The sequence below is a fragment of the Rousettus aegyptiacus genome, unplaced genomic scaffold (assembly GCF_014176215.1).
Source record: "Rousettus aegyptiacus isolate mRouAeg1 unplaced genomic scaffold, mRouAeg1.p scaffold_m13_p_18, whole genome shotgun sequence".
Classification (NCBI taxonomy): Eukaryota; Metazoa; Chordata; class Mammalia; order Chiroptera; family Pteropodidae; genus Rousettus; species Rousettus aegyptiacus.
In genome coordinates this window covers 13,160,968-13,186,687 of record NW_023416293.1, presented here as the reverse complement: position 1 = coordinate 13,186,687, position 25,720 = coordinate 13,160,968, and the positions used below count along the sequence as shown (strand labels likewise).

Below are 25,720 nucleotides of genomic sequence, written 5' to 3'. Positions count from 1 at the left end.
GTGGTCGCCTGGCCCGGGCCTCACCTGTGAATCCTGGCGGACAGAGGCAGACATACCCGAGGGCGTCTGAGCGGCCGGACGAAGGCGGCAGCTGAGCGAGGCGTCCCTGCTGCATCCCCGGGGACAGCTCCACACACGCCCCTCGGGCCTGGCAGGGGTCACTGTCGCATTCGTTGACGTGAGTCTCGCACTGGGCGCCCGTGTATCCTGCAGGAGGGAAGTTCAGAGGAGCTGCTCACCATCGCTCCAGGACCCCAGGGCAGGCGCCCGGGACCACCCTGCGGGCACCGATTAGCAGGACACCGGGGGACTGGGAAGAGGCCACATCCATCCCTGGAAGTGACCAGCGGTAGCAACGGAATCAGTCAAAATGAAATGAGTCTTCAGGACAACCTGGCCTTCGCCTGGGCATTCGGACTAAAGCCTCTGATTCCTCAAATATTTCAACCGTTTGAATTTTTCGCAAGAAAAACATGAAATAGTTTCTCAAGAATACAGCCGAAAAGTCAACTGTATCCACACAGCCGACCTTAAATTCTTCTCTTAAAATTCCAAGTAAAGGGAACTGAGTGCATCTTCATACCCAGGGACGAGATGGAAGGAAAAATTGTTTTGTACTAGATGAATTTAACTGGGTCATTTTATGAGGGACAAGAATGATTTAGTACTTTATAAAACATTTAGTAAATGTAAAAGAAAATACCCACCAGAACTACTTTTTAATTTTACATACATGAGCACCTAAAAATATATATTTTTAAATATACATACGTAAAAATATATAATACATATAATATATAATACATAATATATAATATGTAATATGTAATTATGTATTATAAATAATACATAACATATAACATTTATTGTATATATAGTATACTACATACTTTTTATATATACTTTTAACTTCAAAATCCTCCTGTAGCTTCCTCTTTCACACAATAAAATTCAAACTCCTTAACCTAAAATGCCCCTCCGACCGGGCCCACCCCATCTCCGCCTGTCCCGGAATGTCTTTGGAATGTCTTCTCTTCCAGGGCCCTTTAGAACACGTCCCCGCCTCTAGGACAGTCCGCCCAGGCCCGCGCTTGGCTAATTCCCGCTTTTCGGACTTCAGCTTTTATTACTTTCTCAGAACGACCTTCCCTGGCGGAGAGCTCTGAAGAGGACGCTCTTCCTCTCCCTCGTAGTCCAATTCTTTCCCTTCCTCGCCTTTGTGATAAGTGTCACTCTGTGTTCACTCTTACGTACAGCCGCCTCCCTCGATAGACTAAAAGCTTCCCAAAATCAGGGACTTGTTTTTTTTTTTTTAGCTCACCGCTCAGATCCTGAGCAAACGTGACGTAGACGACCTTCTATCGATAACCGAGCGAGGTTCGGAGAGTACGCGTCGACCATTTCGATTATGATCCTGGTTGCGCGCATCGACGAGAGGATTGGCAAAGAGTCAGTAAATCATGAAAATATGACGTGTGACATGACATTGAATTTTCATAACAACCCGAATGGGGTCATATGTCACATTATAACCGCGACGGAAGTCCTGTTGCTCACGGGACAGTACATTTGTCACATCTGACTCTCAGGGTCTTTCTCGACCGTCTGAAGAAGACATTTACAGTTGAAGAAGGAAACTTAAAAAGTGCACGCGACCCCGAGATCCCACAGTCCTTTGCAGTGGCCCCGTCACCAGGAGCCCTCCGCCTCTTACACCCGATTGCCTATTTTTTAGATATTTTCATTTTGTACTTAATGATACACAAATGCTCACTGAAAAACGGTTTTCACAAGTCTTTACGAACTGGCATTTGTTGTGCTGCAGTGAGTCGCAGAAGAAAGCTCTATTTTTTATTTTCTTCTCGTTCTCAGTCTCGAGACTCGAGACCCTTCATCAATCCACTTTTGCTTTCCGGCTCCTGCATTAGCTCACTCCTACCACGAGCATCGGGGAGGCTCTGATTTATGGCCTGGCCAGTCCTGTCCCCACCACGGGGACCCTGTGGGGATTTTCTTTGCTGTTCCCTTTAACCGTGTATATAAATAGACTCCTTTAGTCCAGGCTCGAGTCAATAGTTTTAAACAAGTTTTCCTGTAAAATGTTGTACGAAGAAGCAATATGATACCGAATGAAGTCCCCAGGGATATTTCAAAAAATATATATATCTCCAATCTTACCTGGGGACCAGGAAAGCTTTTAAGATAAGCGTTTAATGTGACTGGCACTGCTTGTCATTAATTACTGCCGAGACGAGGACCCTGCGGGGCTGTCACCGAGGACTCTCGCCGCTGCGTTCGGTGGCGTGGTCGCCTCGGCCACAGGCGCGCTCTTCTGGGCAGAGTCGCCTGGAGCACAAACTCTTCTCGTTATGTGTCGCAGTGAGAACAGGGTACGGGGACCTGCTGAATTTTCTGTGAAGGCGAAATCGCCATCCGTCCAGAGATGTGAGAAAGAAAGTCAGGAGCGGAGGTGCCCTGCGTCCGCGCCCCTTCCTTAACCCGCACGCGGCCACCGCCTCCTAGATGACCGTCACGGTGGCCCCCCCCACCTCAGGCCCTCGCCACTGTCGCCCCGGTGCTGGCAAGCGGGCTTCTCGCTCCCCGAGGCCGGCGGGAATGCCACCTCCACGTTCCCGCCTCTGCGTCTGCTGGTCTCACTCGTGTCCCAATAAGTGTGCGAGCTCGTCGACAGGAGCGGTCGCTTCGCTGCCCCGTGGCTGGCGGGCGGACAGCCGCGCCGTGAGCCCGCGGGCCTCGGTCTCGCCCGCTCCGCGGCCCCGCGCGCCTGCGGCCCCTCCTCCCTCCTCCTCCTCCTGCTGCTGCTCATCTTTCCTCGAAGAAGCGGCGAGCTACTCCGCGTTCACCGCAGGGTCTAGAACGGTCAGTCTCTGGTTTAGCATCTGGTCAACATCTGTTGAGCGTTCGCCGTGGTCTAGGCCGAGCTGGGAGCTTCGTCTCTATTGCTGGATTTAGCCCCAAAACAACTCGATGAGGCGGACATGATTATCATCGCCTGTGCTTTCTAGATGAGGAAACTGAGGCTCAGAGTGGCGAAGTAACTTGTGCCAAGTACATTTCTTGGGTGTGGTCAGCAACCTGTCAAAGTTTCGGGAATGGTGCCTCCTCAGCCAGGCCACCCACGGGTGTCGCCTCCCCTGCGCCCCTCCACAGAGGTCCTTACGGCTCCTCACTGTACTAGACACATTTTCCACGCCTTCTTCCTGTTAGAACTTAAGGTCCTTGGAAGGAGGGACTATGTCTTTCTGAGTCCCAGACCCCTGATACACACAGCTGGCATTGAAACCCATGCGGCTTGTGTGACCGAACCCACAAGGGAATGGAACACACTGTCTTTTTTTTTTTGGCGGGGGGGGGGGGGGCGTCCTCATTACCTGAGTCCAATACAAACCGTCTCTCATACTCAACTCCCACCTCCTGGGGTAGAACTTAATATGTAGTAATAGTCACCTTTTTTTCAAGACCCGAGATGTGCCAGGCTCTATTTTTATGCATTTACTCTCTGTGACACTACTCGGAATAGTCTTTTATGCCCCTCATTTGTAGACGAGGAACTTAAGAATACAGAGGCGGCCCGCCCTAGTTAGCGGGTGTCCTGTCCAAAGAGTTCACTAAACGTTGAGTGTTGGCTGACGAAAAGAATGCAGAACAACACGGTTTGGAAAATTTTAAGTTGAGCCAAGGACCGAAGGATAATGAATATGCCCTAGTCACTGTCTAAAAGGGGGAGGCGCAGGACACAGAATTCTGAGCCAAAGATACACTTCCAAACGTCCTTTTCTGCTTTTACATCCATGTGTTACCTTTACCTACAAAATATGTTCACCGAAGCATGTTCAATACCCCTCAGGCAAGGAGACGTCTCCCAGTGAGAAGCCACTGCTGACTGGATGGATCCCAGTCTCCACGTTTCCTCCCCGACCGAGCTCTTGCCTTGGACAACAAAGCAAATCCGGAGAGGGACAAGCCGGTCAGCAAGTGTGTGACAACCGGGTTTTACACAATCGTAAGTTTGTCGTTTTTTTTTTTTTTTTAACCCCCCAGTGGACCGAGAAAGGAGATGAAATGCTCTTTCTATCAATGAAATCCTAGGGAGAATCAGGTTAAAAATGGGTCAGGCAGGCTGTTTGCCACAATTAACACTAATATTTACTGGCGACCTGTGGACCAAGGTGCTACGGTTTCGTCCTGATTCTGGTAACACACCCCTTCGCTCAGACCTCGTCGCCCTTGAATGCGTAATTTTTGGTTACGGTTTATACATGTTTAACTTGGATTCTTGTTGACTCGTATTATAAATGCTTAGGAGAATGCTTCTATTTCTGGAATATTCTACATCGTCGTAATCATACTGACTCCACTGAATCCTAATACAAGCTCCTAAGATGCAAATATTGTTTCAGTGGTTTCGATAGATTCTAGGTGTCGAAGAAAATATCCCGGAGGGAAAGAAAGCGTCTTCGGGCGCATTTTCACCATGCAGATGATGCTGAAATGGACCCTTCCATTGATTTCCCCCCCCCCGCCCCCTTCTGTTTCTTCCGGAAGGTTCTGATGTTTGGGCAGCCTGCCGACCCGCTTTAAACAGAGCACGGTGTAGCAGTAGGTATATGCAAGCATGGAAGAATGCAATTCAATGAAGCAATCGTAACTAGAAGAGTTTGTTCCAAACAGCGAACCACGAGAATCTCTAGTTTCTAGTTGCTGCAAGCGATTTGTTTCTACTGTAAGCAAAAAAAAAAAAAAAAAAAGGAAAGAAAGAAAGAAAGCTATTTCGTCGCTTACCAGGCCGGCAGTGACAAGTGTAATTACCAGCGCCGTCCTCACAGGTAGCATTATTGTGACAGGGTTTTGACCAACATAGAAGCAACGAGGTCTCGCAGCGCGACCCTGTGAATCCACCACCCGTGCACTGACAGCTGTATCTGGAGAGAAAAACGAAATTATCACATCGACGCCTGGTCACATTGAGATCAAACATCTTTATTCCGTATTTTACCGGTCCGTCGACCTGAGACTTGCCGTGCGTTTTCAGGATTTTTCTCAAAAAACCCCCGGGCGTTGTTTCTGTATGCCTGAAAACGTTGTGTGTGTGTTTGCATGTTAACACCCTGTGGTCCTTTAAAACGCAGCTCGGGTGTTTTAATTTTTCTGCAGAATTACTCGGAACTTGTGATTGTTTTCTTCAGTTTCCTCATCCTTAAATTGAAAATCACGGTACCCGTGTCACGGGGTTATCGGGGTAATGAAATGTTTCAGATAAAGAATAGACAGAGTACGTCGAGCATCAAAAGTACTGACCACGTTAGTACTCTGTAAAACTAAAGAAAGTCGTTAAAATTCGTGGAGGCAGGGGAGAATGACTTATGCCATCGTGGGCCTCTTTCGTACAGAGCCCATTAATAAGGTCCCTCATGAAAAATGAAATAATAAATTATGACAAAACCAGGAAAAGCCCTCATTACCCAAATGGTAACTTATGTTCTCTTACTTTAAACTAATTCAATAACACTGTTTATGTAAAATTCCTAAAGGATTTATTTTTCACCACTCGGTTTCCATGCTCGTTACGCAAATACAGCCTCATAGTCACATCCAGAACAACCTGGAGCTTTGTGTGTGCACTTCCTACCTACCACAGGCCTCGTTCGCGGGACTGAAAAGCGGGCCCTTTCCTGTAATTTTAGCAGCTCCAAACTCTTACGAGAGTAACGTGGACATTCCTCACTCTGGGGATAGATGACTTTTGAAGGATGCATTATTATTATTATTATTATTATTATTTTTTAGTAAAATCTGAATGATACCACTTTTCACTAAACTCTAAAGCAACCTGACACGTTTAAATGAAGGATGCGAGATCTTCAGATTCACCGGCGATAAATAATCCCGGTCAGTGAGTTCTCTCCATGGGGATCACCCGAACGTTGGCGGGTCACTCGGAACATACCTGTTGCTTCCGTCCACACACAGCCCTCCGTGGAGACAGGGCTCGCTGGCACACTCATTGATGTCAAGTTCGCAGTGGTCACCCACGAATCCAGGGGCGCAGTCACAGAAATAAGCCCCCGGAGCATCCCGACAGGTCGCACCATTTCGGCAGGGCTGGGACCAGCATGCGTCAGCTTCTGATTCACAGTTGACACCTTTCCAAAAAGTTGGCACAGAAGAAAAGTTTTAGCGAAGTGTTACTGTGTTAGCTCTTGGGCAATGCTTTATTTACTAAAGCTCCTGCCCAATATTATGTTACCCAAAATAATTCTCCTCCCTAATTGTAATTGATACTGATTTTTTGGCACGCCCATGGGAGATGGCACACAGCGGAGCAGCTGTTACGAAGAACTGTGTCGTACAACAGCTTGTGGCTTTTAAATTCATGGAAACAAGTCATTTTTAGAACAAGATTATTGTTAACCATACTTGTGTTGGAAGCCTCATGGGGACTAGTCAATGTCATGAAATTATTTTTAAGCGCTTACTTTAGCTACACATCATAAGAGAGCAGGGGGTCGACATCTTTGCACAGCCCCCATCATTAACTCTGTGACTCTGGGCAAGTTCGTTCCTTAACCGGGCATCGCTCAGTTTCCTCACCTGGAAAACGGAAGCCACGTTTGTAATAACCTCGCAGGTTGATTGTTATAAACACAATGTGTTCCAGAGTGTTTACGACAGTACCTGATCCGTACAAAGTGTTTTCTGCAGATCAGAAACAATACTTGTTACGCCCACAAACATTTATTGTACAAACATGGTGGGCACTTATTCCCTTAAGTGCTCCCTTTGCATAGACATTTTTATGTTTTAATAATATTTTTATGAGATTTCTGTAGTGTTGTAAAATACTACTTTTAAATAGAATATCAGTTTGTGGCTTAAACTTAATGCAATTAGTGATATTATTACAAGCTTCTTCATTTTAAGGTAATGTTATATTTTTTAAAAATCTCTGTTTCTGCCCTAAAAAACAGTCGATGAAGATTATTTACCGAGCAAAATAATTTTACGATTTATAAAAGTAGTCACCCTGAGATAGCAAACTGCAGTACCAAATCTGCCAAAATAACATTTAGTGCACAATACTCAAATTCTCATACAGGTTTCAGAAGGCAAAAAGAGGGAATATCTATATTTAGCCATCTTCGTTTCTGCGCCTATAACCCAGAATAATAAATTACACACTAAAACGACACTGAGGGATTTTCGGATAGCTCAGATGCTGTCACGAGTTTGATCGATTCTGCATCACTTCCGGAGAGAAAACACAGTATTTTTTTCTAACTTCACCTGCCATTTACGACTGCGGCTGGGTCCTACAAACACCTGAGTTAAAAGAGTTAAAAGAGTTACTGTTCTTTGGGAAGAACTTAAAATTTAAATCTTGCATCCATAATAATGGGCAATGTCTCTCTCTGCAATGCAATTCCTGCCTTCGCCTGCCCAGTTTGCCAACCCACTTTTCCGTGGTGCCTGTGCCTGTGTGACATCGGATGATGTCCTTTGGTATTGTAGTCACCTATATAGCTGCTGGAAAGTTTTAACACAGGAAGCCAAAGCGGTGGTTTAAAACTTAACGCTTTGCTAACGTTTATTTCTTAGTTAAAATAAAATTCGCGTTCCTCCGATATACGGCCAGATTACTTTCTTCTAATGGTCGAGAAGTAAACGCATTCATTATAAACCGTGATTTAAGTCCCGCAGCTCTGTCTGCATGTTGTAGTCCAACTACTTTGGCTTCGAAGCGATGCAGGTGCCTGGCTTAAGAACGTGTTTCACATCGATAGATACGATTTCAGTTCCAATAGCTATTTGCTTAGGGGGGTGATACAGCGTGATTTAACATTCTTACGGTTGGCTCGCCACTGCTACCGATACAGATAGAAATGGCTCGGGCCGCGTGAGCACGATGCCAGCAGTGCTGGAGGAAAAGCGATGGGTTCGGTCTGCTGTCCAGATGTTTTCGTCTTTCCAAATACTTGGCTTTGCAGATAAAACATCTGGATGACTAACTACGATTTTCGTGTTTCCTTCGGGTGTTTACTGTCGTTTGCTTATACCCATTAAATACGTACAATGAATCGGCCTTTAAAAAGCGCCTGAACTGCGCGGTCCAGTCTATAAGGTAGCACTTACTTTGTGACTGGTGCGAGTAGGCACCAAGTCATTATACCTAGATGTAGCACTATAAACTGAATAGTCACAGCGGGTAGCACTTCTGTGGCCGATTTGCTAAGAAATAGAAACGTCTTAATTCTAGAATTCTTTCACAAAAATTCATCCAGACTAAACCAATAGTAAAAATACATATAAAGTTTAATTTGCGGTAACCCACTGGAGAGTCTGCAAGATGCTGCGTTCGCAAAGCCCGTGGCTTTTCTTCGCTGTTTGCAAGAGCTTAAACGAGACATGGCTTCTGTCCTAATGAACTCGTGACTTAGCTCATGGGCCATGCTCCGTCCGCCTCGCTGTCGTCTGTCTGGTCGATCACACTTCAGCACGAGAACCCTCCACACGGACCCACCCCATGGACTCCCGCCCTCCCAGCAGGCTGCAAGGTCAGGCTCTGGGCAGACCTGAGCTGAGGCGAAGGGCGTCTGCAGAGATGAGGAGCACAATGGCCCCAACCCGGAGAGCCCGTCCCTCGGAACCCACTCACTCCAGATCGTAGGACTCCATTCAAAACAACAGTGACGCTACTCGCACCTTTGAACTCGATGGATTTCACCCAGTGTGGGAAGCTTTCGAACGAGTGATCGATTGTCCTACACGATCGGACGGGACCTGCAACGTCACCTCCGCGTCCGTCCCGTTAAAGAAAGAGAAAGCGAATAACATCCTCTGGGATTTCAAATGTCATCGCACTCACCAGAATAGTCTTGGGGACAAAGACAAGTGTACCTCCCGATCTCGTTGAGGCAGGTCGCCCCGTTCCGACAGGGGTCGGAAACGCATTCGTCCACCTCCAAGTCACAGTGCCTGCCTTGGAACCCCGGGACGCAGAAGCAGCTGTAGCCACCAGCTCCGCCCAGGCACACGGCCCCATTGTGGCAAGGGCCGGAAGCACACGCGTCCTGATCCAGCTCGCAGAACCTTCCAGCATATCCCGCAGGGCAGACGCACCCGGGGTGCACGGGGTCCTCGCTGCAAACCCCCCCGTGCTGGCAGGAGCTGGGGCCGCAGGAACCGAAGGCAGGGGCGCAGGCCGGCCCAGCGTACCCAGGAGGACAGTCACACCGGAAGCGCCCTTCTCCTGGGGTGGTCACACACGTGGCGTTTCCTCGACAGGGGTTGGGGGAGCACGGGTCCGTCGCGTTGTCACAGTCTCCGTCTGAACAACGGCAGTGGTCGTCTTTTGCAACATCGTGGCACGTTGAACTGTTTTGGCAAGACTTCGAGAGGCACCTGGTGACATTTTTATCGCAAAAGGAATCTGCAAGGAAAGCAAAAGTAGCAATGAAGCTGGCGAATAAACAGTTGAGGAAGAAACTAAAGAACTTTCCTCGCGCTATCTCAAAAAAAAACTACTAACGGAGCACGTAGTAGTCGGTGTCCTAGTGATGGCTTTTGTCATTAACAAGGATTTTTACAAATGTTATGTATGGAGCCTTCCGGCAGTCAGGGGTTCTCCCCCAGTGCCTACGCATAGAAAGCTCACATATCACGGGGAAGGTTGATCTGAGAGCAAACTTTTTTCCGTGCCCTTGTCTGTGGTAGAACTCGGCTGATCGTTCTTTCACCTGAGCCTCGTTTCCAGACACTGGCTGTCCTCACACCCCTGTAAATGCCTAATCGGCTTCTCACTGCTCACATCTTAGTCCCAGGGTCTCTTCCTGAGAAAAACTTTTCCTGGACTCCTCTAAACTCTCTCCGTTTTATTTTCCGGGGCATGTCTCTCTCTCTCGAATGTTCTTATTTCTTTCTGTGTCGTTCATTAGAACGTCGGCTCCGCAGAGGAACGGGAGAGACCTCGTCTCGGTATTTCCCAGGTCCTATAACATCACCGGTCACGGAGCATTTTTTGGAAGGACGGGGAAAAGCATCACGACAGAAACGCGCAGCATCCTCGCGATCGCAGGGGCCAGGGGCAGCAGCCCAGGAAAAGGCTCAGCGACGAGAAGGCACTCGGGGCATCTTTTAAATGAACACCGGGGACCGAAGAATATTATCCACGAAAGCGAGAGCAAAAGCGTGAGCGGTATTGGCGTGGCCTGTCGATAACGATCGCGACGGGCAGATTTATAACCTGGTCACACACCATCCATCACCAGATCTACGTGCAGGGTCTGAATTCCATTTTCAGCGGACAAGGTCATCCGCCAAGCACGTCTCTTGCCTGGGTCCCCGGGGTGCGTGCTGTCAGCCACACCATTAGCGCCAGTTGCTGCCTGGGTTTATGGGCATTTCTAGAGGTGAGATTCTCGCAGAACCTCCCGGGACCCAGGCATTATCAACGGATGCTTCACCTGACCGTACTAAAGAAGCAAAGACAGTCGCCTGTCCAAGGAAAATTATATTTTTCAAACCTATAGAGGAACTGCGATGGACTGCCTTATTAAAAACAACAAATCAAATCGCCAACCGAGGAAATAAAAGCAGACTAAAGTAAGGGTTATAATTGTCCCTATTTTGTGCACCCAAATGAAAAAAATCTGTCATATGTGTTATTCTATTGTACCTGGTACGAAACATGTATGCTCGTGAACAATACAATCATTTTCCTCGTGGTGAAGGCTTTAGAACATTTAGACTTAACTGGGCACACACACACACACACACACACACACACACACACACAAACACACACAACCTTACAGTGCTATTTAAAGTTATGACTGGAATCAGTTCCCAGGAAAATGGCCACAGAGAACTTCTTTTCCAGCTTTCTTCTGAGACTTAGACACAGGATAAGAAACTTGGCTGCATGTCCAGTGGGACTGATGTTTCCAGACTGATTTTTAGGGTCTGCCACACCGTTTCCTCGCAGTAAAGCTTGCCATCTACTGGATAGTTTAAGAAGTTCTGGAATAAGAGGTTTGTAGACTTTTTCCCTTCTAAGTGCAGCACAAATCCTCTGAGGAAAACGTCATAAGCGATCCCAACATGCGAAATTGCAACGTGGCCCCAGCTCAGGGCGGGGGGACGGGAGCCACGGCTGCTGGCCACTGAGTCCCCCGTCCTTGTGGGGGCATCTCCAAGGGGCCCCACGGGTCAGCAGCAGCAGCTCAAAAATCTCTCTTCAAGAGAAAATAGAAAATATTTTATGTAGTTACTGTAGGCAATTCTTTTTGTATTTGCTATGTTGGTATTGGAGTGCTAAAGATATGTGCGTATATTTTAATATAAGTATACAATGTATTTATCTATATATATTATACATACATATGTGTGTGTGTGTGTGAACGCTATTTTGACCAGTTTTAAAGATATTGATGCGCAGACATTGAATGTGCGTATTGTGCGTGCGTATTTCCTAATAATTCAAGCTACTTGGAAACAGCCATATTGGTAATTGAGCTCAGTTACAGGGTGGAGGATATTTATTCAGAGCAATAAGGAGAGTTCAGGGAAGAGCATTTTAGTTTCTCGGAGATTTTTATAAACAGTATTTCTTCCTTTGTCCTTGGTGGTTATAATGCATGTATTTATGAAGCACACAGGTAATTCTCTGATATAAAAGCCATCAGTCGAGAAATCTGAAAATTTAGCAATAACAATAGTAGCCAAAAAAAAAAAAAAAGACAATTTACTAACACGTTTTCACGCAGGAATTTTCTTTTAGAAACAAGGCACAAACTCAAGGGTGTCCGTACCCGGAGAGTCTGTCGATGGAGCGATTCAACGTGCCGTGGGCATTTTCTCCGTAAAGCGCCCACGCTAGCTCTGAACCAAACGGAGATAAATGCGGATTAGACCTAAAGCTGTCCTCCGGGGCTTGTTTGTCACAAGGAAATCTCTAACATCTCCCCGCAGAGCTCGAGCGCCGTACAAACTTCTGGCTCAGGGAAACGTCTGACTCAGTGAGAGTCGCCGTAAGGTTTACCTGCTCGGAGGACCCAACAGGCCTTTGCTGTCCTCGGCACCTACCGCTGCGCGACAAAAACTCGGTAAATATTTCTCGGATGTTAATTGTCAGAGCCATGAGCTTCGCCTTGCGGAGCCGCCTCGTGGCCTAGACTTTGTGCATGTGTACGCACACATGTGTTGACCCCGGTTTTAAATATTGTTATTTAAATACCCTCTTACCCCAACGATTCTTCATGTTTTCTCTAGAATGTACGACCTCCTTCTCCCCACATAACTCTCTAGCCATCTCTGTCTCTGGTCCTTGTTTTTACTAACACGAAGCATCGAATCTACCTTTTGTTAAAAGGAAGGAAGAAGGGTGGGCGGAACAATGGCTGTGGCCCGTCTCTGGGCGGGGTTAGGCCTCTGTCCTTAGGGTTAGGGCGCTGGACCACGCGCCCGCTGCCCCCGGCTGCGGTCACACACACACATCCCTCACAGAAGACCCCTGCCCTTTGTCAACCTTAGAACATGACTGAACAATGCAAACGGTGAAGGTCATCTTTACTCAATGTCAATCATGGCAAATTTTAATGAGGGTCTAATTATGTCCCTTTGACATGAAATTCATTTGAAGCTAATCAGGCCTGGATCTGTGACCTTATTATAATCCGTGTGCGTGTTGATAATGACGGGCTTTTCAATGACCACTTTTACTTTATGGACTAGATCTACACCTGACTAGCACCTTTGCCTCTAGCAAACTGAAATCCCCACGGGAAAGCTAAAAATGTTTTCGACGGAAAGAAAAATAGAAGTTTGTCCTTACTCCATGAAGCCAATTTTTTAATTGACCGACGATCAACAGACATCATTTCGGCATCAATCATGAAACCATTGTACAGAAGAATGTAGCTACATGACACTTGTGTTTTAAAAAGGGGCCTGAAAGTTATATGTTCTAGAATTATCAAAACATTAAGGATATTATATATAATTAAGGTTAATGAAAAAAGTTAAACAAAATTGGTACAATAAATAAAAACCACCCTCCAAACTTTAGCCCATTGCACTGTACACTGAAATAGCAAAAACAATATTAGAATGGAAAAAAATTAGGATGATCTAATTTTTCAGTTTTATGATTGATATTATAAAAATGCCTCCAATTTAACTGGTTCCCAGGGATAGATATATAACCCTTAGTGTCTCGTTTAATCCCTACAGAAACTGACGGGGTTGGAAGCGTGATAGCCATCTCATAAGTAAGGAACTGGTCTTCAGCAATGGTAAATAACTTGCCTCATTTTATGTAGCTAATCGTGAGATGAGGGTGCCAAGACTTCTAAACATTTATTTGAATAAATCCAAATGAAAAGGAGAAAGAATCGTGAAATGAAACATCTAAAAGATTATCTCGATGGGCAGGACCCCATCTTTATCGACCACCCAAACCATAGAAGATCCCATTAACTGTGAATTCGGGTTCAGCGGTTCCGGGGTGAGGCCTGAAGGCCAGCACCCCTTGGGGCGGGGTTGCTGCTGCTAATCCATCAGCTACCCTGTGAGAGCAAGGATTTGCATCAACATTGTCCTAACAGCGATACCTGAGCCGCATCCGTAATCCTAAGTCTCCGAGTAAAAAGTATAATTAAAAAAGAAAAACCAATGAGTAAAAGTAACTTGAATAATATATCTTGCTTAACCAAATATGACTTAAACACTATCATTTTGATGCGTAATGAGCGTTCGAAACGAATGAGATAGTTACTCTTCTTTCATGCTACGTCTTTAAAATTCCACGCGTATTCTACATCGACAGCACATCTCAAGTCCAGCTGAGCCATATTTCAAACACTCAAAAGCCACACGCACCTGGTGGTCGTGCTACGGGACAGTGCAGACCGTGACAGTTCGCTCATACTTTTGTACAGAGAACTAAGGCCTAGAAAAACGATGAGTGGTTACGACGGTCAGCAAGCCGCCAGCCCTCCAAGGTTAAATTATCTTTTCACGCCATGACTATAGTAGTCGCCATGAATACAAACATTTCAACATCAGCGCTAAGAGTTTCTTCATTATGATGTGCGCTCGGATTGTAGCCACGAGAAGCCTCGTGCAAGGCGAGCTCTTCCCCCGGACCTTCCCGTGGCTCAGCCTTCTCGTCGGGCTCCCGGCCTGGGCAGCCACAGGACCTACATCGTTAAGACGCAGTTTCACGTGGTCCTGTGGGTTTTCGAAATTCTCCTCTGATTCACGGATGGAGACTTGTCTTTACTCTTAGCAAATGAACCCTGAGTTCAGGGATGATAGTGTGCCCCTCTTGAGTGCGTCTGTAGATGGGTTCTGTGTATTCAGTCCAATCGCGCTTTGAGCACTAGCTCCTAAATGGTGCGGTACATACATGCCAATTGTTTCCTTTGCTGATTAATTGGTCTTACCCCAGGGAGATTCGTTCTGTTCCCTTTATGGCTCACTACACTTGAACAGAAAGAGAGTGACTTGTTTCGGTCAGGTCACTCTGAGTTCTGGACCAGATTTGGGGGAAAACCCAGGTTACTGTGGTTACTGGATAACTTGGAAGGCATCGTGAATACATTTCGTCTTCTCTTTGTTCAGCCCAAAGCTCACGGCATTGAGTGCAACGAGTTCAAAGCCATCGTGCCTTTGGCCTGGCCGAGATTCTGGAGAGTCGGCGCATGGCTTCCTGCCCGGCGCAGACTAGCACATGGCGTTCTGAGCAAGACCTCGCTGAGCGCAGACACGCTCTCGCTCATCTGCACAGCCCCGTGATTCTCGCGGAGAAGGGCTCTTGATCTCCCAGGGACCCATTTGACAAACTCTGCCCCAGAGCGCTCCGGCAAGTGCATACCCAGTGAACACTGAGGCTTCGTTCCTGAGAACAAAATGCCAGGGACGCGAAAATGTCACAGCGCCGTTTGAAAATCAGAGGGAGACCTTGGTGGCCGAAATAACTTCCGAGTGTCTCGCGTTTGGATTGGCAGCTTAAGCAAATAGAAAACGGTAAAAGGATAAAGACAGCTCTGCGGTAGAAACCGCGTGGATGTGAGCTTCATGTGAAGACGTGAGATCTCTTATGTCTGGGTGAAATCACCTTGGCTCAGACATGTCCACAATCATCTCTTTTAAGGAGGGTGGGGCTGTGGCTTAGCACTTAAAATATTTGGGGGAAGTAGGAAAAGAAGAAGGATGAAGGAAAGCAGATGATTCATTAATTTCAAAGCAACAAATTTAACAAGTGAATTAATATTTTGTTTCATGACGCAAAGTGGTTTTACTTGATCTGATTTAGTTTGTAAAACAGATCCCCTATATTATTCATCATTGTCTATACCTTTAATATCCTGCATAGAGTAGATAGTCAATAATTCATTACTGAACAGAACCAAGCACTATATATTCTCATCTCCCTAAATTTAATTTACGGTTTCTATAGTTGTTTTCTCTTGAAAAATTATATCCGGCTACTACCATCTACTTCCGTATTGTACTCCTGGAGACATTTTCATCGGTCTTTCGGTTATAAGGGGCTTCTAAGTGACATTTACATACGAAACAAGAGCCTTCATTTTCTCCTTTATCATTTTTTACTAGGCTAAAACTTAATTCAGAACAATTTCAATAAACTTTCTTGTATAATACCTAGTAAACTATAGACCACATGGGAGCCAGGCCTAACTCAAAGTACTCCGAAGGATAAGTAGTCAGGCCTCACTCGTTAGAGCAGAAAGACCGCCACCCACAGGTGACCCCAGCAGGTGTGATAATGGCGTGTACAAGGTCTCACTAGAGAGAGAGCCTTCAGGTGATGTATGAGAGAATTAATAGACATTACGGTGAGGGATACTTACTTACTGCCACATTTGGGATAATACAATGAAAGCAGAAGCTTTAAGACTGTTTTGATTTCATGATACAGAGATAGAATGAGGATGCTATCAATTATTTTTTGAAACGAAGGCATTGAATATCTTATCCGCTAAAGCCAGGTCTTTATAGAACAATCTAATGTTCAATCTTTACAATAGAAAAGCAATATTCTTAAGGCTTCCATCAAATATGCCGACTCATCTCTATCCTCTAAGAGGAGGCTAATCCCGTGGTGTAAAAGGGGTTAAGAGACCCCTGAAAAATCTATTTACCTCTGGTCCATTTCTAAAGCCCCCTATCATGTTGTTATAGAAACCACTGGCGGCTGAGAGGCTCACATCATGATTATCGCTATAGTAACGACCGAAAGACACTGTTTTATCCATTTGCCATAGTCTCCCCCCCTCCCTGTCCCCAAGATAGTTTTGCTCCTAAATGATTCTATGCTGCTGGAAACAAAGGAGAGAGAGAGAAAAAAAAAGTAGATACATTTACTGGGAAAGAAGGACGAGGAGAGAATGGGGGTACACTACGAGCAAGAAAGAGATCACTTATACCTCACAGAGAAGATAAATTATCGTGAGACAACCAAATCAGATTTTAAATTGGTGACCAGATCTTTATTTCCATCTATTCAGACCCAACGTAATAAAAATCAGATGTAAAAATCGCCATTCTGCACATTTTTAAAACTACCATGGAACATTTCAGGGAATCTCCCAATAGAAGATATATCTTTGCACAATGCGTCTTTCCTAGTTTAAATCAAACTAAAAATATAAGGTAATTTCTTATAATACTTTTTTTTATAAGATGTTATTCGGTCCTAATATAGTATGGTGTTCAAAATTGTGTTTTGATATCCACTGGTTTAATTCTCCTCTGTCCCTACAATTTTAAGTTTTAGCAGTGTTTCGTGGAAAATTGGTCTGTATAAATTAAACCACACGGAATTATTCTTTACTTTCTTGCCTCAGATTTCAACTTATCACATTAAATTGCCTTGTCAGTTAATAAGTAGCAGATTGGGTCGGGGCGGGGGGGTGGTATGGTTTTTAAGAACTTTGGAATAGTCCGGAATCGGAGTGTTTTGAAGTTTCTAGCATTCCTTCTTGTATCAGAGCCGAAGCAGTGGTGTATTGGGTAGGAAAAGGCCGTCGCCCAATCAGAGCTGGATAGTCACACTACGCCCTGCCGTTCATCAAAATTCCATTGTTCTTTTGGAATGTCGCGTACAGGGAACAATCGTTATCATTTTCTAGACATTTTATTTGAAAAGGAATCATTTAGATCACTCAAAAGAGTGTTGGCCATTTTCAGGGTACCAGAGTGAACCTAAAACAAACATAAAAATGCGTCTAACTAATCACTCAGATAAGAGCGACTTACCTTGTGCGAGCTGAACAACTCAACTCATTGTACCTGAAGGTTATTTTTGATTAAATACATTCTTTAGAAAAGTCTAGAGCGAATACTGGGGGGCATGGAGTAAAGCAAATATATGGAAATCGATTCTAATGCTCTCCTTCAGCTGGTCGACTTGCGGTATTTATATTCGTAAAGTATAATTCCACTCTCGGAGAGTCTGTACGTACGGAACAGTTAAATGCTGCTAATGATCCTTTTCTGCACACGTGTGGATTTTGGTAATGCTCAGCACTTTTTGCTTCCCACGTGCTTAGTTTAGCTTTGCTCAAGCATAACTTCGATGCTGAGAGAAGAAAATTCTCTGAAACCGTGCCTTTGGCTGAACTGCATTGACATGGTATTTATCGTTGACTCCAGACTTTTTCCGAAGTAGTTACAATACGATACATAGTACATAATGCACACGCACACCCAGGACATGTTTAAAACCATCTTATGTGGGATCGTAGACTCGTTTGGCTATTGGTCATTGAGTCACTCATTGAGTCATTTCCGAGATTACTTAAACCAACTTAAAAGATCGGACTCACTTTAATCTTAGGTAGTGCATATACTTTTAAAATATATCTCTCTTTTCTAGTCTTGAATCACATTCTTCTTACACATGAACATGTTATTAAACCAATCGGGGGCTTTTTGTTTGTTTATGAAACACTCTTACCGAGTGTTTCATGACTTTAAAGGGCAGCTGCCTTCAACAATGTCCAATTCTGCTCAAGGTAGAGTAGCTGGCCTAGGACTTGCCCTCCCGGCGTAGACAACTTTTAAAAGTGAGTGATATAGAATGATTTCTGGGCATTGAAAATCGTTAGAAATGAAATAAAACACCTGTCATCTCCCGGGCTGCATGCTTGGAATGGCTTTAATGCCCAGAGAGCAGTAGGATCCCAGAAGCAGCGACATTTCTGGGGTGAGATCAGAATCGTGGGCGGCAGAAGCAATTAGAGTTTGCGGGTCAGAGCCTCCGAAAAGAGACGCTCTCAAAAGATCCATTCTTCACTGCGGGTTTGGGGCGAGGCTTACCAGGGCCTGTCTGCCGGGGAATGTCTCCCTGGCTGCCTTGCTCGGGAGGCTGTGGCCTCCTGCCGCTGTGACCCGTCCCCTCCCCTGGCCCCCTCCCTTTCTTTCTGCAATCTCTCTTTTCACTCTCTGACCCCTCACAGTCGTGTGGCCATCATCTCGTCGCACGATCTTCTTAGAAGCCACGCTCCGGGAGCAGAGGGAGCTTCGCCTCTCTGCTGCCTTCAGCCAATCGGCCCAACAACCGCCTAGGTCAGGTCCTACGCCGGGGGCCTCGCTCAGCGTACGTACATGTCACTCTTCACAGTTCAACGGCCAAGTCACGCTTCCACGGCCTTCCTCCCCAGCCTACGGAAGCCACCAACGCCCAAGGCCACAACTTGTCGCCACCCCTCAGTCCCACTACGCCGAATTATTTGTTTGTTGTTTATTATTATTATTATTATTATTATTATTATTATTATTATTATTATTTACGCCTACAGCGCCCGGTCTTCCTAGGTGGTTTCTCATCCAAGTACTAACCAGGCCAGACCCTGCTCAGCTTCTAATATCAGGCAGGATCAGGCTTGTTCAGGGCGGCATGGCCGTAGACTCTGCTGAATTCTTAAAGTCTTCTGTGATAATCATTGACCCGTAACGCAATGGGATTTGAAAAGGGATAGGTTTAAACTTTATTCAAGCGGAAGGACTATGACAGAGGCACAGAGAAGCTCTGGGGTCAGCGATGTTCTTATTGGAAAACTCAGTCAAGAGAAGCAGCGTCCCTTTTTAAAACAAGTATAGTCTTATAATGAACATTGGATAGATCTGTCTGTAAAAGACAAGCGCTGTGATTTATTCGTCTGAGCATTTATGTGTCTGAGCATTTCCTGTCCCAGAAAAGGATCAGCATCGGTCTCTCTGGCCTTTTCTGTAGCGTCAGCCAAGCCTGAAGATTCGACTGTTAGTCTCGCAACAGAAAATGGGGAACAGTTCAAAATTCACCCGTCTCAGGTGGAAGACGAATGAGAGGCCTGTGTACCAGACTAAGCATCGCGACTCACGAGCATCGGGAATTAATGACGTGGAGCATGCTGGAGAATGAGGGCCGGTCACACGACCCTGAGGACACGTGACCGACCAGTTACATGCACGTGCCTTGAAGGGACCTTAGAGCTGACGGGCGCCCTGAGCCCACGTACCTAGCCAGCTTCATTCCCTGTGGCCATCGCGACACCCGCCGTGCCCGCGTGTGCCGGCGTGCTCGTCCGGCAAGCTTCCTGAGGGACGACCAGGCTGGGCGCTTGGCGAAGCCTGCGGTGGCCCTCGGGTTTGGCTGCCGGTCCCGGGTTACGGCCGCAGCTCCCGGCAGGGCACACCGGGCGCCGCGCACCCGTTATTTCATTCTGTTCTCGCAACATCCCGACGTAGTCGGAAGCGATCACCGTCCCCACCTTGCAGGAAGCGTTTTGACTAGGAAGGTGAGACTTTGCTCATGTCTTGCCAGCAAACAGATGAACACAGAGGAAAATCTGCCTCCTAATAAATGAAACAAGATAAGACTTCGAATTTATTTTTTTAAACTACTAAAAACGTTGTACAAGAGGATGAATAAAATAATGACAAAGCATTGATTTAGAGTCGACCGGTGAAATCGCCCACTCGAGGAGAGAAAAACCGTTTGTGCGTAATTACAGATTCACAGTGACGAGACCCTTAACAAAAAGGGCCTCGTTACACGTTCACGTCCTGAAAAGCGAGCCGAGGCAAACGCTAGGAATTTCCACGCACGTGGCCCCGAAATCGCCAAGCTCTGCGCTGTGCAGTGCGTGGCGGGCTCACTTCGCCTGGCCCCTCGCGTCCCTTACTCGTGGGGCCGCCCCTCCGGCCCGGCCGCGCGCCTCCACGGGCCTTCTTCCTCGCCCCCTGCCACGCGGGGCGCGCGGCGCGCTTCAAGGAGGACGGATGACGACTTCCGCAACGACTTTTTTTTTTTCTTTCCCAACAAAAACATCGCTGGGGAAAAAAAAAAAAAAAAAAAAAAACACCCTCTGCCTCTGAGCGTGTATGCACCGCCGTCAGGTACTTATTTTCCCGTTCCTGTCCTTGGAGCCTGACTCGGTTTCTTCGCGGTCGCCTTCCCGCCCGCCCGCCTCTGACATGCGGGGACCCCTGTCTCTGCTGCGGGCTCAGAAAGCAGGTGACCCAGATCACCCGGCGCTCGTGCCAAGCGGGCTCGTCCCGCAGCAGCTGCTCTGGGCTGCGCCTTATTGAGACTCAGATTCAACAGACACAGATCCCGTGGCCCCGTGACAAGCGCCCTGCCTGTCTTCATTGTCAATGGGGTCAGTAGCCACTGTCCTTCATGAACCCTGAGCTGGGGCCAAGCGGTCTGTCTCCTCTGATTACCAATGCTGCCATGCGTCCGACAAGATCACCCCAGAAACGCTCCCTTTCTTTTTTTATTTGGGGGACTCGGTGGAATGTAACATCTTCATTCGTAAAACAGTAGCACAGACAGTGGAAAGGGAGCCCGTGTCTCTCTGGCGAAAGGGGAGCTTTGAACCATTATCCTTTGGGAAAGAGTGAGATGATCCCCTCGACTCTGAGAGCAAACGTTGGAATGCAAAGTTCTTTAAAAGCGGAGATGCGTACGCGGTATCAGGAATAAAACGCACCGAAGCTTACGATTATCTTCCTTTGAAAGCCTATCAGTTACAAATTGCCAAATCGATTTCGTAAGAGTGTAAATATAACAAAATACTTTATCTTCTGTGTGGCCATTTCAACCTCTCACTCACCGCTCACAGGACTAAGAAATAACTTCTATTTCTACATACCGATCAGAAATCACAGAATCGGAAAACCGTTCACTCCCACTCTGTAACACAGGACACTTGCTCGTGCCAAAGCTGTTTCTTTTTTAAAGCATTCTAGTCCACAGAACATGCAACAGGAAGAACTATCTGCGAGAAACGCTTAGAAGCCAGGAACAGTGCCCAAAGCTCAGTAAACGGGAGAGGCTTACTTTCCGTGCAGAGGAGTACGAAGCTGAGGAAGCAGGTGAGAAGGTAGCCGGTCTCCTTGGACGCCATGGTCTCGCTTGGAGGACGTGCCCCGACGCGTCCCCGGCCCGCTCCTGGGCCCTGTCTAACTCAGAAAGGAGCGGTGGAAGGTCCCGAGTCCCCAGGTGCCACCCCTGCCCCTTACGGCACCTCCGGAGGAGACACAGAGACTTGGATTGAGAAAGCACTGGTGTTCTTAGCATCTCGCCCACACGGGAGGATGGGGTGATTTTTCAAACCTGGTGCAGATTCGCCTCCTGCTGGACTGGAGTCACTCTCCCTGAGGTCTTTTCCACGGTTTCTTCTGGGAACGGTGCCTCCTCAGAAGGACCTATGTTAGGCTAGGCGCATGTCCTCAGTCAACTCGAACACAGTCTCGGCTCACAACTGTCATGATCCAGCAACTACGGAAAGAATGCCCCGTCCGACCGTCTGCTGACGGCCGTCTTCAGACCGCAATGCACGGACCGCGTAGGTTCCTCTGTGCATGAACCGCGCTCTCCCGACTCGGCCAGGTTTCTGCTGTCCATAGAACAGACGAGTTCTGACGCTTACATGGAAACGGTTTTCTTCCATACACTCAGAGCCTGCTTTATGCCCTGTTCATGACGTTTATGTCCTCTGATATCTCCTGAACTTTTGTTTTCCCGTAAATGTTGAATGCAAACATGGTGGCTTATTTTTTTTTACATAGATTTATCACACGTACTATAGTGTTTTTCTTCAGATCTAATTGTTCAGGCCCTTAAGATCACCTTATTCTTGGATACTTTACGGAAATGTCTATGAGTTAAAATTGGAATGCATTATTTTCTGACTGGAGTTATCACTAGTACGTGGCCTTTATCCACTGTTAAAACTGGTCATTTGTCACAATATTTACATGACAGATTTTACGACGAGCTCGATAGCTCTGTCCATTACCTACATATTTTGAAATCCTTATATTTGTTGTACCTGATTCTAAATGGGAAACAAGATTTTGATAGTTGGCTTAATACTGTCTACTAATGTCAATCTCTCCCCTCGTCCCAGGGGATTTTCATGCCATGGTGAAGTTTATCCACTTAAAATTATTTATTTCTCATGGGGTTTATGATGGTTATTATTTTTAAAGATTTTCCCCTATGATGGGAATAATTTAATGTGGGCAATTTAACAATTAGGGCATAATAAGTCAGATGACAGGGGCACTTTTCACCGGTTATTCTAATCCCTGCCTTTCACAGTCGGAGGATCGAGACACACCGCGGTCACACTGCCTGCCTGGAGTCCGAGAGAGTCAATGTCACCGTTGGGACTGGAATCTCCCCCCCATTGATTTCTAGAACATTATCCCTTCAGTAAACCCTTCAGGTTTATTTTCCATGTGTAATCTTACATATCCGTTTATGCTTTTTGCAACAACCCCGCTCTGGGAAGTTTACGTCCTGGACCAATCTAATCTCACACTTGTCTTTATATAAAAGTGCCCAGGGAGGCGTGAGTAGGCAGAGCCCAGAGGATTGTAAGGGCAGCGAAAGTCCTCTGCGTGTTGTTACAAGGATGGGCATGTCCTCACACTTCTGTTCAAACCCACAGGATAAACAGCACCAAGAGTGAGCCCTACAGTGAGCTACGGACTTTGGACGATTATGATGTGTCCCCATAGTTTCACCCTTGGTGACAATGGACCATTCTGGTAAGTGATGCTGGTGATGAGGCCACTACGCATGTGTTAGAGGTGTGTGTGGGGCGGGCGGGGAGGCATGAGAAATCTCTGTATCTTAATTTAGAAATATGCCTAAAACTGCTGTTTTTAAAAAATATTCTTTAATATATATAAAAAATATCTCGACCACGGACCTCAAGATTAAGGGAGTCAATAGATTGGAGGGGGATAAACAGCTAAATGCGTAGATCAGCTCCTAAGACTCAACGAACCACAGAACCAAGGGAGTTTAACTCTCAGCGTGAAGGAAGGAAACGGTTCGTAATCAGATTTGCATGTAGGAAGATGGCTCTAGCATTTAGATAGCAATGATCAGAAAAAGGCAGATGAGGCGCCTGGGCCCCGGAGACGAGGGCATCACCGTAAGTCCTCTGAGGGGTGGCGAGGACCTGAGCTCAAGCAGACGCAGCGTCAGCAGCAAAGAAGACTCAGAATAAAAGGGGACCAGGTAGATCTAAAGGGCCCTGTAGCGACTTAGGCGGCAGGAAGCTGTCATTTTTCACCAGCTTGGGCACCTGGGTTATTCGTAGTGCTCCTCGGGGAGATGAGGGATACAGAGAGGGCTTCCGGACAAAAGGGAGCGAGCAGTCTCCCCCTCGACTCAACCCCGTCGAGATATGTATGTATCTGAACAAAATATACCTTCTGTAAAAAGACACAGCCCTCCGGCCTTGCAAACTGGGATATTTCATGAAGACAGTAGAGTCAAAGAAATGTGGAGTTATTTTGGGTTTAAGTGTTAGGCAATGTGAAAAATGTGAAAGAATGTAATGATATCCAATGTATTGTCATATACGTAAAAACCTTTTGCCGTGACAAGCATACACCCACACGCATGCCCACACACGCGTGTGCGTGCACACACACACACACACACACATCTGTAGGGTACGGATCGAGGCAAGTTAAACACGGGACGGAGAACATGTTTCTGCGGGCTTACCCGGCAGGTCGGCTGGTACGACAGCCGCGCTACGTTAGGCGTCCTCCCGGCGCAGGGAGGTTCCACGCTGGCCCCCTGAGAACAGAAATGCAGCTCGCGGTTGTGCTACAAGGCCCTGGGCCGGGTCACAGCGGACAGATTTTGCCATGACACGTGTGAGGAGTCAGGGCTCCAGGCCCGTGTATGGCGCTCAAGACGGGGACTCGGGCCCAGAAGGGGAAAGAGAAACAAGCCCAGGCAGCAGCTCAAATGTGTCAAAAAAAAGCGTGATAAGAATTAAAGAGAAAGACCAACCTTGATAAACATGTGTGAGAACATTCCATGGGCAACGAGGCTAATTCTGGTTCCTAGCATACACTGCCCTGGCAAAAATGGCATTGGCTCTGTCAGGCTCAGTCTACAGCTTGAAGTTCCCTAGGGATCACAGTTGAGTGAGCAGAACCAAGCCACTAGGTTAGAATCCTGGCTTCTCCCTGAACGGGCGTATGTGCCAGTCATCGAGAGGCGTTAGATTGTGAGCTCTGTCTAACCCCCAATGCTCAGTTCCAACCAGAATGTGAACCATTGGAAGGTACTGACTCTCGATAAACATTTTCTTGGCTAGATTCACATCTACGAACTCAAGAGTTCTTAGATTATAGGTGACGGGTAATCTTAAAAAAAAAAAAAAAAAAAGAATGTATTGGCAGAATACTTAATGCCTCATAAAATAGATGAGAACTCACAACGGGTTTGAGTTGAACAGGTCTTGGGTGTTGCAGAGTCAAGACAAGAAGAATCACGTAATTTCCTGAGGATAATGCCCTGTGATGGATGACTTCTAACCATCGACCCCAGGGAGAGAGAATCTGAGCTGTCTATCTACCGAAGGGCCCTGTACCTCGATTTACCATAACGTGCTGCCAGACTATACCCAACGGAAAAGTAACAACTCCTCCGAATGACTCGAGGGCATGGCCATCGAATACGGGGAAATGATGCAAAGGAAGCAAACGCCCGTTATAAACATGAGGGGAAAAGTATTAACGGAGACTTCACGACAAGCGTGAGCATCACTAACAACAAAATCCAGTGAGTAAGTCACGGTACACTGGGAAACGTGAAAAAAGTTTGTCCCCATAGAGGAAAAGGCCCAGCGTAAAACTATTGGATATAGTAAACATGTTTGTGTTGGTGAGATATTGTGAGATACTGTCTAGAGTTGTAGGGAGAATGCAAATATTACAAATTTGAGATGTGAGATAAAACGGTACGGCGGTCCCTCGATTTATTGGCATATAGGAACTTCTTTTATTCGGTCCCTGTAATTGCCTTTGGAAATTATTATATTTCATTTAAAGATATATAAAGATATCTTCGTAAGAACCGATTTCCAGAGGGCAGGCAGCAGTCTTGAGAGTCCTGGCTCTAATTCATGTCCCGGATCAGAAATTGAACCAGATGAGGCTCCTTGTCATTCTGTTATCGCCAGCACGAGAAGTAGAAACAGCGACAGAACCTGGGATTCGAGTAGGAGAGAGACTATGATGAGGAAAAAAGAAAAAAAAGAAAAAAGTCCCTGTGTATGTCATAAATCACTGTGACACTCCCAAGAAAAGAACACTGTGGAGTCGTCGCCTCGACATCGGCATGCATTTCTAAACTCAGCCGACTAACGCC

The 25,720-nt window shown here is 46.4% G+C and overlaps 1 protein-coding gene across 1 annotated transcript in view; it reads right to left on the bottom strand.

Annotated features, from left to right (window-relative positions):
* Positions 1-21,437, bottom strand: part of CRB1 (crumbs cell polarity complex component 1) — a 47,175-nt gene extending 25,738 nt beyond the window's left edge. Inside the window, exons 1-5 of the mRNA XM_036235365.1 lie at positions 21,371-21,437; positions 8,885-9,448; positions 5,969-6,164; positions 4,804-4,943; positions 25-207 (exon numbers count right to left, since the gene is read on the bottom strand). Of these exons, the coding sequence (XP_036091258.1) occupies positions 25-207; positions 4,804-4,943; positions 5,969-6,164; positions 8,885-9,448; positions 21,371-21,437 (1,150 nt within the window). The remainder of the gene's footprint in view (positions 1-24; positions 208-4,803; positions 4,944-5,968; positions 6,165-8,884; positions 9,449-21,370) is intronic.
* Positions 21,438-25,720: the final 4,283 nt, after the last annotated feature.